At 65.6% G+C, this 15078-nt stretch overlaps 1 protein-coding gene across 5 annotated transcripts in view; it reads right to left on the bottom strand.

Annotated features, from left to right (window-relative positions):
• Window positions 1–15078, bottom strand: part of RALGPS1 (Ral GEF with PH domain and SH3 binding motif 1) — a 229697-nt gene that overhangs the window by 23429 nt on the left and 191190 nt on the right. For 4 of the 5 annotated variants that reach the window (XM_045846480.1, XM_045846479.1, XM_045846483.1 and 1 more), the window contains exons 12-13: window positions 2175–2301; window positions 805–962 (exon numbers count right to left, since the gene is read on the bottom strand). In XM_045846480.1, coding sequence (XP_045702436.1) covers window positions 805–962; window positions 2175–2301 — 285 coding nt within the window. The remainder of the gene's footprint in view (window positions 1–804; window positions 963–2174; window positions 2302–15078) is intronic. The other variant, XM_045846484.1, reaches the window with a different exon arrangement.

The following is a 15078-nucleotide window of genomic DNA, read 5'->3' as shown; positions in this document are numbered from 1 at the left end:
TCCTGCCCCCACACCCCCCTCCTCCTCACGCACATGGGCCCTTCTCCCTGCAGGCCTCACCAGATCAAACCCAGGCTGGCAGCTGTCTAAACCACCCCTGGCCCCGGGAGGGCCCCTCACTAAGGACAGCAGACAGACACGCAGACACAAGGACTCCAGAAGCACAGGCACACTGAAAGGGCACGGCCAGCAGAGAGCGCTCTTGTCTGATGGCGGTCGTGACAGGTGGCCTGGGCACGGCAGGAGGTGGACCCCAGACCAGAGCGCCACGCCATCCTCTGCTCTGACCTCGACCGCCTCCCAGCTGGCCTGAGCAGCCCAGTCCCCTCTGCGGACGCGAGCGCCGTTTCTGGCGGAAGCTCAGGCATGCCGTCCCACCCCTGGAGGTCGCTTCCTCACCCCCGCAGCAGCCCTGACTTTCCGGCGGGAGGACAAGGACACACATGAGCGCCCGGCGGCCCGTCAGCGGCCGTCCTCAGGCAGCGCCCCCAGCTCTGCCCTGCTGGCTGGCCGGGGCCTGGGGCTCCCCCCGGGGCGGCCGCCCAAATGAGGCCTCGGCCCAGCTTTGACGGCGGGTCTCCGGAGTGTGTCTGGCCACCCCTTCCACCCGCTTGCCATGCTCAGGGCCACCAGCAGGGTGAGGACAAGCCCAGGGCACTTGGTGACACCCCCTGGCTCTGGGGACTCCTGCGGGGAGCCCTGTCTGCGGGGCTGCGGGGCCACTGGGCGCGGCACGGCGACAGACAGACACGAGCACGCCCGGGCCACGGCCCCTGTGGGCCCGTGCGGGCCGGAGACGCTTACCTAGGGAGAGTCCATTGGTGACGGCGGAGGAGGAGGCGAGGGCGAGGCCCCTGCGGGGGCTGCGGGACTCTAGGACGCTGTCGTCCAGCAGGTGCCTCGCTTTCTCCGACGGGAAAGTTGCACTCTTACTCTCAACTACACTCAACTGACACATCATACTGGAAAACGGAAAGGAAGAGAGAAGGCAAAGCTCCTTATCTGTGGAGTCACGGTGGCGCACCTGCCCTGGGCTCCTGCACAGACGGCGCACCTGCAGGACCAGGGGCTCCGCCCAGAACTGGGTGTGAGTCCGGGCTCTGTCCCATCTCTCGGCGTGACCTTGGGCAAGTCACGTGTCCCCTCTGTCAGGTGGGCACTAACAGTCCTTGCCCTGCCTGTGTCCCCAGATGGTTAGGAGGCTCAGGTGAGTGGGTGGCGCTTGCGAGGGACGGGGCACAGAGTGGTGGGGGAGCGTGCCCCTGCAGTCATCACGTCTGGTTCTGGAGTCGCACACACGTGGGCCAGAGCCTCGCTCCAACCTGATGCACCACTGCTCCGCGCTTCACCGCCCCCGCCGCCCCGAGCCTCGCCGGACTCACTCTGGCGGCGCCCACTGCACGGTGCCGACCCGGAGGCCCACGGGGGCTTGGTGAGGTCATGCCGACAGGCACGGAGCAGGGTGCCTGGCACAGAGCAGGCCCAGAACACTGAGAGCAACCACTCTCTCCTCCAGCCCAAGGGGCTCCAGCACCAGCCTGGGCCGGCTGCGGCTTGCGTCTTAGTGGCGAAAGGCAGGCAGGCAGGAAGGAAAAGGGAAGATGGGAAGGAGGGAGGAAGGCAGGAAGGAACAGAGGGCGGGAGGGAGGGGTGGACCCAGCTGTGCAGGAGGCTGTGCCCGACACCCCGGGGACACGGGCGTGGCTGTCCCTGGCCATGCCGAGGACCGCAGGTGTCCCCTAGCTGTCAGCCCCACAGGGTCAGTGTCCTGCGGGCCCCCTCCAGCACGTAGCAAGCAGAGCCACGGAGCCCTGAGACCGGCAGGCACCGTGAGACACCTGGCGCTGCCTGCACGGCAGTCACAGAGGCCCCTGCACTCGGGGCTCGCACGAGGGCGGCGCTAAGGGAGCTGGGCGAGCTCAGGGAGGAGTCCCTGCATGCGTCCTCCATCGGCTGCTGAGCCGGTGACAGCGGTGACAGCTGTCACCGGCACCGGCCCGGCTCCTCCTCGCCAGTGTGGGGGAGGGCACCAGCCGGGGATACCAAGAGCACTGGTCAGCACCTCCCAGATGGGTGCGGGGGACTCTGGTGGGCCAGCACTCCCAGCAGCCCTTCAGCCCACAGCCCACGCCCGGCCCGTCTCTGGTCTGAGCGGGGCTCGCTCGGGTACCCACTTGTTGCCCAGGCTGTGGCTCTTCCTGTGCCTCGGGACCGGGGGTGTGGGGAGGCTGCCGGCAACAGAGGCGTCCGGGCAGGTGGGCCGCCGGCTGAACCTCGCAGAGCTGGAGCCGGAGGAGGGGCCTGTGAACAAACAGAGCAGAGAGCGCGGTGATGGGGGCCGCGCGGCACAGGGGCCGGGGCCGGCTCCGGGGCGAGGCGCCCGGCCCAGCTGTCACAGACAGACGGACGAGGGTCATCAAGCCCCATGGCTTTCTGCCCTCGAGACTCTGCCCCCTCCGCCCCAGTAGAGCTGATGCCCGGGGCAGTCAGGATGGCCAGTGTCCTGCTGTGCGCGGTGCCCCTGACGGCACAGCTTATGCAAGGCCGCCCAGCCGGGTAGCAGAGCGGGGACTTGGCAGTATGTCTTCTGACTCTGAGGCTGGTGCCCTCACCCCGAGCCCCTCCACGGCCGCTTTCTCTACCCGCCTGTGCGACAAAAGGGACAGAGAGCTTAGGAGGGGAGGCCGAGGATTTCCCGAGTAAGGGCACAGCTGGGCAGGCAGGGGCTCGGGCCCTGGGCCCGTCAGTTACGGCCTGGGTGACCTTGGACAGGTCACTTAACTCCTTCCCTTGAGACTCAGTCTCCTCATCTGAAAAGTGGAAATAATTCAACTCACCTTGCAGGGGGCTGGGAGGAACCATGAGGTAACATGTGCGAAGTTTCACAGTCAGCACTCATACTTGTTTTGTTACAATTACTAGCATGTTCTCCCGCCCCAGTACGGGGACCACTGGGGGTCACCAGAGTCAGGAGGTTGGGGCCACAAACCCCACAGAGCACCACGGAGCCTTCCTGCTGGCCACACCCACAGCCACGTTTGAGGGGCACGGTCCTGCCCACTGCTGTACTCTTTAGTACTGACTGCGCCCTGTGGCTCAGGAAGGGAGGGGACCTGGGACAGACACTGGAGGTGGGGCCAGGGCACTGCACTTCCTATAGAGCACAGCGCACCCAGCCAATCGGGGGCTGCTGCCTGGCCGTGCTGGGGAGCGTTCCGGGGGCCCTGCGAGGCCTGCACTGCACCCAGGGCTCCAGGTCCCCCACCACAAGCGGCTGCAGATCCACCAGCAACCGAAGGTTCCTCCCGCACGCTTGGCCCTTTATGTCTTTAGTGCCACAGCCCGTCCACTGCGCACGGTCTGGCTCGCTTCTGGCCCTTGGGAAGGTGCCCGAGGCAGGGCGACTCGCGTCTCCTCGGGCTCTGAGTCCCTGCTCCCCTCCCACCGCGCTCTGCAGGCACTCCTTCCCCTTCACTCCCCCAGGGCCCCACCACCGATCCCTCCACTAGGTCACAGCCAACTCTCTCCACTGTCCCCCCCAACAGCTCCTCCCAGACGTCACCTCTCTCCGGAAGCCCCCGCACAGATCAGAGCCCCCCTCACTCTCAGATGACAGCACCCTCTCCTTCCACGAAGATGCTGTGGCTGTCGGGTCCCACCTCCCCCCGGACCTGCAGTCCCCACGTGCCCCCCATCCACGCCAGCCTTCCCCTCGGGCCTGGGTCGGGGGGGGCTCCTCCGTCCAAGGCCAATCTCTCCCCTCGGGTCCTCTCTGCTTCCTGGGAGCACCCGCTCCATCACTGGCCCCTTCTCTCTCCGGCCCCTGCCCCAGCCTGCAAACACGCCCTGGTCTCTCACCTCCTGCGAACTAAGGTCCCTTGGCCCCAGAGCTCCCTCCCTGCCCATCACGCTTCCTCAGGCGGAGGCCTGTGCTCCTTGTCACTCTGCCTCTGTCTCTCTTACTCACCCCTCAAGGCACTAAGATCTAACAACATTCCAGTGACCTCATTTTTGCAAACCAACGAACACGCATCGGCTTCTCGCCAGAGCCCTTGGCACGCCAGTGATGCCACTGTTCGCAGCCCGCAGAACCTTAATGAGGGGATCCCGCCACGCCTCACTGCCTCTGGGTGCAGCCACCTGGACAACCCAGCCCGGTGGCAGGGCACGGGGCGCACTGTCCTGGGTAGCAATTCCAGCCTGTACACGGCGTCTCATGAACACGGCTCTGATGGGCCGACCCCTAAGACCGTCACGCGCTGCTCAACGACGGGACACGTTCAGCGTGCGCTGGACCGAACCCGGGCGGCGCAGCCCGCCACACGCCCGGGCTGCACGGCACTGCTCCCGGGCTCCTGTGCTCAGGCCACGAGCCCGTGCGGCACAGCCCTGTCCGGACGACAGCAGACTAGGCCGAGCACAGGAGAAAATGACGCAGCCCAGGCTCGGACACCACGAGGCGCGGGAGGCCGCTGCTGGCGCAATACAGCACGTTGTTTTCCAGGGAAGGTTTTCTTACAGGTGGAAAGGACGCCCTCTAAAGTTATGATTAGAAGTACAGTAAATACCCAGACCAGGCACATAGGCATGTATTGTCATTCATAAGTCTCACGCACTCGACATAGTTGTACGTGCTACGCCTTTACACCGTGGCGGTGCGGCAGGCTCGTTCACGCCGACACCACCGCGAACATGCGGACAGTGCGCTGCCCGGTGGCGTCAGGACAGCCACGGCGCGGCGTGTGGGGGCGCCGACACTGCAGCTGAAACGCAAACGCTGCACACTGCACACTCCCCTGGCGAGCCATCCCACGCTGCCCACGGGCTTCTCTGAGGCCGCAGCCCTCGCCCAGGGCCGGCACCGGCGTCTGTCCGAGGGCCAGTGTGTGGGAACAGGCCCCTCTTGCAGCGCCTCGGGTGGGCGGGCTGCGGCGGCGCTCCCGGCCACTCCGGTGACCCCGGGGGGAGAGCTCCTGCCCGCAGAGCTGGAGCGAAAGCAAGCCCCGTCCTGGAGGAGAGGTCTCGTGCAGCAGCTGCTCCCAGGAGGAAAAGGCAGGATGGAAGCTACGCTGCTTTGTTTTCGTTCTGGGCACGTGGCTCAGCCAGAGAGTCCGTGCAGAGGGTGGAATTCGCCTTGTTTACCAGTGGGATTACGGCCGCCCCGCCTGAGTCACTCTGGCTCCTACCCCGAGTTCAGAGAATGTTTTGTAAAGGTCAAGTAGCGGGGCCCCTCCCCCTGCGGTCAGAACTGGAACTCGACTCCCTGGTGCCGGAGCAGTAACAACTGTGACAATCATGTTGGACCCCCGCCCCCGCCCCCGCGGTGCACATGGGCTGCCATTCACGAAGTGGGCACACTTAGTAGGCCCATTTGACAGGCCAGAAAGCCCGGGCGTGCACGTCTCACACATGCAGGGCTTGAACACAGGGGTGCGGTGTGGTGGGGGAGGAGCACCCCAGTTCGGAGGCAGGAGGAACACGGTGACATGTCGCGGGGGGCTGAGGGCAGGAAGCTCTTCCTCCGGGCAGGGGCAGTGTGTGACGAAGGAGGCGGCTCGTGCATGCAGGGGGAAGGGGAAGGAGACCTGCGTGCGATGCCCCGACGGCGGTGCGCCAGGCTTGTCTGAACGCTTCCACGCCCCAGTTCACTGAGTCCCACGCACTGGCTGCCTCAACCGTCGCTCTTTTCCAGGGGACGCTCGGGGAGCACCTGGTCACGCGCTGGAGGGGGACTGGGTGTCTTCTCCCAACCGGCCGGCCGCGAGTGCACGAGGGCTGGAGCCTCGAGGCCCCTCCTAGGCCTTCCCGCTCACTCCTGCCCATCTGTCTCCCCGCGGTTCCCGCCCCTGCCTCTCACCACCACCTTCCGGTTCCCTCGAGCCTCCAGCGCGACCGCTGTCTCTTCCATTTGGCTCTGGACCCTCCCTCCTGGAAGAGGCCTGGACCTGCCCCCTCTTCTTGGAGCCTCGGATGGCCTTGGGAGGCATGCCTGGCCTCAGATGCCCCTCAGCACAGCTGGGGGAAGGGTGGGGGGCCCAAGCAAAAGTGGCTGTGATCTCCCTGGGCCCAGTGTCAAAGGATCGTGCTCTGGATGCCCTGGGCCTCGGCCACTCCCTCCCGCCCGCTGCATTGTTGACCGAAGGCCTGGGTCTGACGCCGGGGCAGAGGAATTTCCATTCAGCTGGGACCTCCTCAGTGGAGGAGGAGGAACGGGGGCGGCCTCTTCGGCAGTCAGTGGCACTCTCCGCTACCTAAAGTCCTCACGTTCCCGCACCACTGAGCTGGACGGCCACCATGTGACAGCACCGGGGACACGTGTCTTCCGGGACCATTTCTGAGCTGGGCAGCCGCCAAGTGCTGTTTTCTCCGTGTCCTGCGGGCAGGGGCCGGGGCGGGGCGGGGCTAACGAGCTGGGGCTCTGGCCTCGCTTAGCAGAGAGTGGTCCCTGCCGCCCGGCCTGATATGGCACGGACAGCTGGAAAAACTGACCGTGTGGCTTGACTATCTCAGAGGATTGCTCTCTTTTTCCTCAGCATAATTTTTCCATGAATAATCTTTAAAGCCCTTTAAGTGGCTGTTTCTTTAGCAGTTTTATTGGAATATATGAGAGCTGACAGTCTGTGGGGAGTGAGATATCATGTAGGAAAAAAAATCTGGTTTTCATTACATTTTTCTCAAGAAACCAACAGGCTCTGCCCAGCAGACCACTTGCTGACTGGCAGAGAACACAGCACAGGCCTCCTAAGCGTGACTTTGGCGTGGGCAAGGTCAAGGATGACAGGCGGCCATGGCGAAGACCTTGGGACCCAGAGGCAGACAGGCCTGGGCTCCCACTGGTGTTTGCCACTCGCAGGCTGAGCAAAGGGCAAGTCACCTCGCACGCACCTCTGAGCCTGAGCTGCGCGTTGACCAGGCGGGAGCAGTGACCTGCCCCGGCAGACTCCCCGGGAGGAGGAAAGGATTCGTGTCCCGCCCTCCCTCCTGCGGCGAGGGGGCCCGGGACGGGCCGGGTGCCGCAGAGCCAGTCAAACCGGAGAGCTGCTGTGCTGGGGTTCACAGCCTCGTGGGGCAGGGACAGGAGCCAGGCGGTTACACCTGGACAGACACACGCTTCAACAGGAGAACCCCAACAACATATCGGGTCCCAGCAGCAACCACCCCAACAGTAGAGCTACCCCGGCAATAAGGATGGCGGTAGTGCCAACGGCCGGCATTCCGCGAGCACCTACAAAGCGCGGGAAGTGGCGTCCCCCTCACACACGGGCACTGCTGCTGTCTCCACGCTGTGGTGGGCGCCCTGAGGTTGGGAGGGTTTCGGAGCTCCCCGGCAGAGCAGCCGGGGAGCAGGGGAGCTGTGAGCAGTGCGTCCGCTAGAGCACGGGAAGCCGTGGGGGACCTGCGGGTCTGACCTCCAGGCTGGCCAGGAGTTCCGCAGAGTGGCGGCAGGTGCGGAGGGAGCAGCACATGCGAAGACTCTGAGAACAGAGACGGCAGAAAAAGCCGCAGAGAAACTAGCTGAAGAGCCGAGGGTGGGAATGTGTGTGTGCGGGCGTGTGCGTGTGTGTGTGTGCGCGCAAGCAGTGGAGCTGCAGGGCCAGGGGAGGGGCCTAGAGTTTAAGGAGGGGAAGATGTGGAGATTTTTAGGAGGGGCAGTAAAGCGTTCAGATTTGCGCCCTAGAAAGCTCACTCTGGCTGGAATGCAGGTGGACACGGCGGAGACCACAGGCTGGGAGGGAGAGGTGGGGGCGGGAGATGTCTAGGAGGTGGGCCAGTGGGGGTGCGTGGCGGGAGCGGGTGTGCAGGTAGCCCTCAGTGGTAGGAGGTGGGCCAGTGGGGGCGCGTGGCGGGAGCGGGTGTGCAGGAGGTAGCCCTCAGTGGAGGCTGGTCCGTTCACTTGGGGACGATGGGAAATTCAGTTTGGGGCTGATGTCGGGAGGCCCTTGGGTAGATGGGGGCGACACTCAGGAGACAGATGGCAGCTGGCGACAGATGTGTGTGAGGTGACAGCACAAGGGTGTATGGGGCCCCAGAGGGAGTGAGATCGTCCAGGGTTGTGAGCTCAGTAAGAAGAGGGAAGGCCTGGGGCAGAAAGCCAGGACAGTGGCGGCATTCGTGGGGTGAGGAGAAGACAAAGGACCTTGTGTAAAATCAGCTACTTGGGAGAAGCGTCATTTTAGGTGCACGGGGCATGCATCTTGCTTCGTTTGCAATTCTAAAGGGAGGGGCCCCGGAAGCAAAGCCCTGCTGCCCTGGCCCCGGCAGCCCCTGGCCTCAGCGAGCGCGTCATCCCGCCCAGAGGCGGCCGGGCAGGCAGCACCATCCTTGTGGCCGTGCGTTCCGCACAGCAGTGCTCCCCTTTCTTCCAGCCCGGGTCTCCGGAGAGCCAACCGGAGGGGCCTCGCCTGCCGCCTGGGTCAGCCGGCCAGTGCCAGAGCATTGCCCAGAGCCCTGTGACCACCGCAGACAGCTCGGCATGGCCCCGACAACGCCCTCCTCTCCGCCCTGGGAGTTTCTCTTGGGAGAAGGGAGAGAACAGAGGGAAGAGCCGCCGATCTCCCGCCTTGGGGGGCTCGGTGAGACGACGGTGAGGGCTGACCCTGGGACACGGGCCCGAATCCACGCTTCACAGAGTGAGCTCTCACGAGGAGGGCGGTGACCCCTCCTCCCGGGCCCAGGCCTCCTGCCCGTGGCTCTCGGATGGCCCGCACTTTGCCGTTGCAGCGCCCGCCCATCCGTTAACTAAGGACTGAGATTTCCTGCTGACCGCCCGGCTCTCCCACCAGACCCCGGGAGGCAGGGCCGCGTGCCAGTGCGCAGCGCGGGGCAGGACCAGTGGAGTGCAGCGCGTGTGCCGAGTGCTGGGCGTGGGGCTCACGGCTGCAGAGGCGGCAGCTCTGCCAAGGAGGACACAGGCCCGGGATGGGGAGCCTCATTCCCACGGGTTTCCAGCAGCGCCCGAGCGGCCCTGCCCTGCGTCAGCACTGCCCGATTTCAGCAGTCTGGCGGCCCCACTGCTGCCTTCGGGGGGGTGTTCCAAGTCTCACGCACTGGACATTAATGGGAGGCAGCTGTGGCAGAGAGGAAGCGACTCGACTTGGAGTCACAAGACTTGTGTTCCAGTCTCGGCTCTGCTCGGGGCGGAGCTGGGAGCTGGTGGCCCAGTTTCATCCCTGGAGAAGGGGAGTGATAACAGCCATGACCTGGAGCTCTTAACAGCACCGCCCTCCCGGGTGTGTGATGCACAGGGCATCCTTCCTTCCAGCCTGAAGCGGGGGTGGGGGGGTGGTTCTTTCCCGCGCTGCTCAGACCCTGTTCCCAGGGCAGGGACTGGCCCTCCGCCGGGTCTGCCAGAGCCCTGCGGCACGCTGGGACGCACGGGCCCCTCTGCACAGAAAGCCTGTTTGTGTTGAAACCTTTCTCTGGCCAGGTTTCATGGTCGAGCCTGGGAGCCGATCCCGTCCACATTCACACACATTCTTGGTTTCTTACACATGCGGCTCTCACGGGTCTCTATTGTGAGCGATCACCCTTCAGCTGCGGTGAGGCCCAGACGCCCCCTCGCAGTCGGAGGGCCGAGACTCCCAGGCCACGGGGAGCCACAAGGAACGCCAGGGGCAGCACTGGCACCACAGGGGGAGCTGGGCCGCAGCAGGGCGGCGGAGTCGGGCAGAACCAGGCTGGAGTCTCGGCTCCTCAGCCTGACCCTGCCGTACCGGGCTGTAGGACAGGGCGCTTCCAGACAAGACAGCTGTACCCTGTCAGGGGCACTGGTGAAACCTGGAGCCCTACAGGCCCCGCCCATTCCGAGAATAAAGGGAGGAAGAGGAGTGCGTGGAAGGGGAGTCCCCGCCCCTCACCCATCGGGCCACTTCTTCTACTCAGTCATAGCGTGGGCCGTCTCCACAGACCATGTGGGGAGCTTGAAGTATGTCCCCAGCAGTTGGGGGACCCAGGGGACAACCAGTGTCTGACCCTGGGCCTGCGAAGCCAACGTGGCCATAGCCCCAGGACAGTGGTGGCCGCTCGGGGCTTAGCCGCACTGGCAGATCTGTCGGGACAAGGAAGGGGCGGCCTTGAGCGCCGGCGGCGTGGAGCGGGGAGGGCCCGAACAGCAAGGGCCAGATGGGCAGACACAACGGGCCACGGGAGGGGCTGCGGTGGCGCCCGGGACGGGTTTGCGTCTGCCCAGGTCAGACCTCTGGGTTCTCTGAAAAACCCATGGGAGGGGAAGCATTAGTGTCAGCAGCTGCCACCTGGGGCGGCCACCCGTGTCCCAAGACAGCAGCACCCACCGCTAAGACTGTCCTTCCCTCCAGTGGCCCACGGGCAGCAAGCTGGGAGAGGCAGGGAGCGCTTCGGGGTGGAGAAGAGCCCAGTGCCCGCTCTCCCGCCAAGGGCCGTCAGCCCGAAGCCCCCGGCTCGGGCGAGAGAGAGAGAGATTTTATGCCAAATCGGAGTTTGGAGTTCTGATTCTTACACGGAACCAGCCTTCTAAGGCTGTGTACGGCACTGCGATGCAGGGGGGCAGCGGGCACCGAGCCCAGAGCGTGCGGGGCCCTCATCTGCACCCCGCTTCTTCCGCTGCCGGTGCAGGCGTGACCGGTCCAGACCCCTGCCTGGGCTCAGCAAGAGGCCCTGCCCCTTCCCCGCTGCATGAGGTGAGGCCCCTCACCCGGAGAATGGGGAGATCAGTGCCCCGGGTCACAGGGCCGGTGTGTGGGTCACCAAGTGAACACCTGGGCCGTGCTGAGGAGAGAGTGCGTGCTCAGCACGGGGCAGCTGCCACTGCTGTCGTCCCCGAGCCCCTGTTCCCTGCTGTGAACCAGCCGTGTGGTGGCTCTCACACACGTGCACGGATTCTCTGACACTGCTCACACTGGGTGGTCCTGTCTACATCCCCTCTCCTTGGACCTGGGCCGGCCTCTGCGGCAGCCCTGACCTACACGCTGTGGCAAAAGCCAGGCTGCGTGGCTTCCGAGGGGGTCACACCGACGCTGCGAGGCAGCTTCCACCCTGCCCTCGGGACACCCTGTCTTCTGGGGAGTCGCTGCCAGAGCGTCTGGGGACCCTGAGGCTGCCACGCGGTGAGGTGGCCCTGGGCCCACGGCAGGAGGCATGTACCCACGCGCTCTGCCCTGGCAGCAGCTCCAGCCGACCGCCAGCACCAAGCATGTCCAGAGACTCCAGCCCTGGGCCTCGCGGCCCTCTCGGTCTTCCAGTCCCCCCAGCTGCGGCCCCGGATGCGGTGCAGCAGAGACAAGCTGGCCGTCCGTGTCCTACCCGGCTCCCTGACCCACAGAACCTACGCGTGCAACAGAGTGGCTGTCCGTGCACCAGACTCACACTGCATCGGCGCGCCAGAGCGGGCGCTCTGCGCGGTACTGAGCACCAGGCACTGAGCACCAGGCACTGAGCACCAGGCACTGTGCTGAGGGCTTTCCCAGCACCGCCTCAGCCCCAAGAAGTAAGCCAAAGGGAGTTATTTATTCCTACTCCCATTGCACCAGCACGAAAACCGAGGCTCCGAGGGACTCGGCCGATAGCCCGAGGTCCCACAGCTGAGCGCCAGAGCCGGGCTTTGAACCCAGACTGGCGGACTCAGGAGGGCTTTCCCTCAGGAGGCGGGAAAACGAGGAGGACAGAGAGCTGTTGGGGGCGGGGGGGGAGCAGGGAGCAGTGCTGAAGGGACAAGTACGGGAACCCGAGGCGCGGGCCGAGCTCTTCCACGCACTTGCTTTGCTGCCACGGACTCTTCAGGGAGAGCCTGCCGTGGGTTCAGCCGCGTGGGGGCGGGGCTCACAGAATCTGGGGCCGTCCTCACCCGTTCCAAGGCACACGCAAACATGATTGCCCTCTCTGGGGGTCAGCGTTCTTTATAATTTCTGCTCTCCAGGAAAGTATTATTTCATCTACATAAAGGAAACATTACATACGGGGGGAAACCCAAAACGTGGCATTCCTGGCCGGGCTGTCTCCACGGACCAGAGACGGAGGAGGTTTCTGCGTTTCCTTTCTCACAGGCTGTCCGCTTGTCGGCATAGCCCCTCCCCAGGGCGCAGAGCGGGGGCAGGTCTCTGTGGGGGCGGGGGGACCTCTGCAGAGACGCGCCACAGTCTGTGGTCCCCGCGCCCCAGGCAGGCAAGCTGGTTAGAGAAGGGGGTGCAGACGCGAAGAGGGGTCGGGGAGCTCCCACTGGCCTCCTGCCGGCTCCTCGGCATGCCACGCCTTGCCCCCCATGGCTTCTGCCACCCGTTGCCCCCACTGATGTGTCAGCCCCAGGAGGGCAGGCCTGTGCCTCGCTCCGGGGCCTGCGGCCCACGGCGGCTGCCTGGTTCACAGCAGGCCGTTGGCAGGGGAGTCTTGGAGGGAATGCATGAACACATCCTGGGGCTGGCCTCCCTCCCTTGGCAGGTGTGGGGGTGCCCGACTGCTGGGAAGAGAGCCCGGAGCAGCAGTTCGGGCCCCTCCCGAGGAGCCGAGGAAGGCCGCGTTCCTGCCGTTCCCGGACTGCAAGAGGCACATTCCTGTCCCGGGGTCTGCTCGGGCTCCTGCCACGCAGCCCGGTCTGACTGCCAGGCCGGGGCAGGCCTCTTCGGAGCGGCCCCTCGGGCCCCGCCCTCCACAGACCCCTGGCTGTCCCCGGGCTGCAGAGGCCGTGGGTGGGAAGCCAGGACCACCGAGCAGCTCCGAAGCTTTCCAGGCCTCTGGTGATCGGTGAAAGCCTTAGCATCCTGGCCCAGGGCTGCAGCGGGGGTGTGGGGAACAGGCGGGAAACACCCCCGTGAGCCGGCTGCTCCTCGGCGTGAAAACTGCTGGCGTCGGCACTTCCCTGGGAGGGAGTGCAGAGTCAGCAGTGCCGGCTCCGGAGCTCCTTCGGGAACCAGGTGTCTGCAGGGCCCAGCAAGGAGCTCAGAGGCCTGGCCTGAAGGGATGAGGGCAGCAGACAGGGTTCTTACCCCGGGGACCTCGGTCCGAGGGGGAGGGAAGGCAGACCCGGGACACACAAGCACGGACAAGCGTCTGATGTGCAGGAAGGAAGGGCGAGGGAGAGGCCCGGAGAGTCGTAAAGGGGGGGATTCTGGGAGGGGCCTGCTAGTTGAGTGTTTCAGGCTCTGCAGGGCCGGGGGTGGCTGTCTGTGTCCCACCCACTCAGCTCTGCCCTGCAGTGTGAGAGAGGCCACAGACAATAGTCCATGGGTGGGTGTGGCTGTGCTCCGACACAAACAGGGGCCGTGGGTTTGGCCCTTCCTGTGCCAACCCCTGGTGTAACAGGTGGGGTGGGGTGGGACGGGGGTGGCCTGACCCGGTCTGGGACGGGCGGGGGGCTGGGTGGGAGGAAGCGCTTCCCCGAGGCAGCACATCTTGCTGACACCTGAAGGGTGATTCGATGCTAATGGGAATCACAACGCTGACAACAATAACATCACCCCAACAAGAGGTGTTGCACTTGCTGAACGAGCTCCGTGTGTCTGGCTCAGCGCGCAGGGCTTTCCACCTGGGGCGCCAGTGAACTCCCTCGACCACCCTCGAGGGGGGGTCCGCGTGCCCCTTACATACAGATGGGGGAACTGAGCCGTGGCGGGTGCCGTGGGTTCTGTCTGACCCCGCACACCCGAGCCCTCTCTGGGACTCCTCAGTCACTGGGCGCGGGGACACTATTCCTGCCCGGGCCCCCCAGCCGGAGGTGCCGGGCACCCCGCCTCGCTCTGCGGGAAGCGCTTGTTCTTGTTCCCGCTTCAGCTTCACCCCGTCTCTCCCTTTGGGTGCTGGGTGCTGGGGGGTCCCCGTGAACAACAGAGCCAGGTGGAGGTGATGGTGGGTGGGGGGGGAGGGGAGTCTGGCTGACCTTGAGGGGGTGGGGCCCGGCTCCAGGCACTGCAGGCACTGCTAGGCAGGGGTCTCAGGTGAATGCAGCCGCTCCTTCCTGGCCCCAGAGCCTGTCGAGGGCCCGTCCCTGAGGCCCCCAATCAGCAGTGGTAGTTTTCGGAGCCGGGCTGCTGGTCTCCAACCCTCCCTCGAGCAGCGGGAGCTGGTGGTGGTGCTGACCTGGGCTGGGGGAGGAGGGGCCCCGGGCCGTGAATCCTCCGGCGCTGTCGGGAGGGCAGAGAGGAAGGGTGGCCACGGGGACCTCTGGGCACGGGGAAGCCAGAGGTGCGGCTTCTCCTGCTAACGCACGTTCACCACACACGGCTGCAGAGGCTTATTCGCACTCACTTGGGGGGAGACTCAGAAGGGCAGAACGTTTCCGCGTCTGAGTCTGCTCTCTGCTCCAGAATTCTGGCACCGTCTCCTGAAGGAACGGTCTGGAATGGCCGGTGTCTCCTATTGTTCCTTCTGCGGCCCCAAACACTTGCTGCCGGATCCTGCCGCTCTTCCCGACACCCCTGAGGACCCCTGCCCCGGTCCCCCGCAGGTCCGAGCATGCAGAAGGAACGCTGCGGACTGGGAGGGGAGGGGCTTCCAGGACAGGGGCAGAGCTGAGGCGGCAGAGACTGGACGGGCACCCGGGGGCTTACTTCAGGTCGCCTTGCTGGCGGGTCCCCTCTCCTGTGGGCCCGATACCAGGCTCAGGGAACCCTGTGGAAACCCAGCTGAGGCCCGCACTCCGTCTCTCGAGGCAGAGCGAACGGCAGCCCCGCCCGAGGCTCTGTGGACCCACCGGCGTCTCCCTCTGCTAAGTCACCACGGGGCCCCAGGGCTGCCTGGGGCCGGGTCCGGCCTGCGGGGTGCAGCCGGGAGAGGCTGGAGAAGAAGGGAGCCCGGGAAAAACCCCGGGCAGTCAGGGCGGAGGCCTCGCTGGCTGGTGTTCACGAGCGGCTGTTCCTGCCTCCTGCAGCCTCCGTGGTCCCGTGCCCGGCAGCAGACGTAACCGCCGCGCTGGCCGGGCGCCAGGCCGTGGAGCGAGCGGCTCGAGCAGGCCGACGGGCCGGGGGTGCCACATCTCCGGCCAGCAGCTTGCAGCAGCCACCCCTCCCCGAACACTCGCTGCACGTCGGACGACACCGAGTGCCTTCTAAGTGCCACTTCCATTCTGGCCTGCCCACGGTCCTGGATGAGGTGCCACTGCCCTCACTTGTC

The sequence above is a fragment of the Phyllostomus hastatus genome, unplaced genomic scaffold, assembly GCF_019186645.2.
Source record: "Phyllostomus hastatus isolate PE091 unplaced genomic scaffold, TTU_PhHast_1.1 phas_contig_495, whole genome shotgun sequence".
NCBI classification, from domain to species: Eukaryota; Metazoa; Chordata; class Mammalia; order Chiroptera; family Phyllostomidae; genus Phyllostomus; species Phyllostomus hastatus.
Note: the sequence above shows the minus strand (reverse complement) of the source record. Positions and strands in the feature narration are given on the sequence as shown.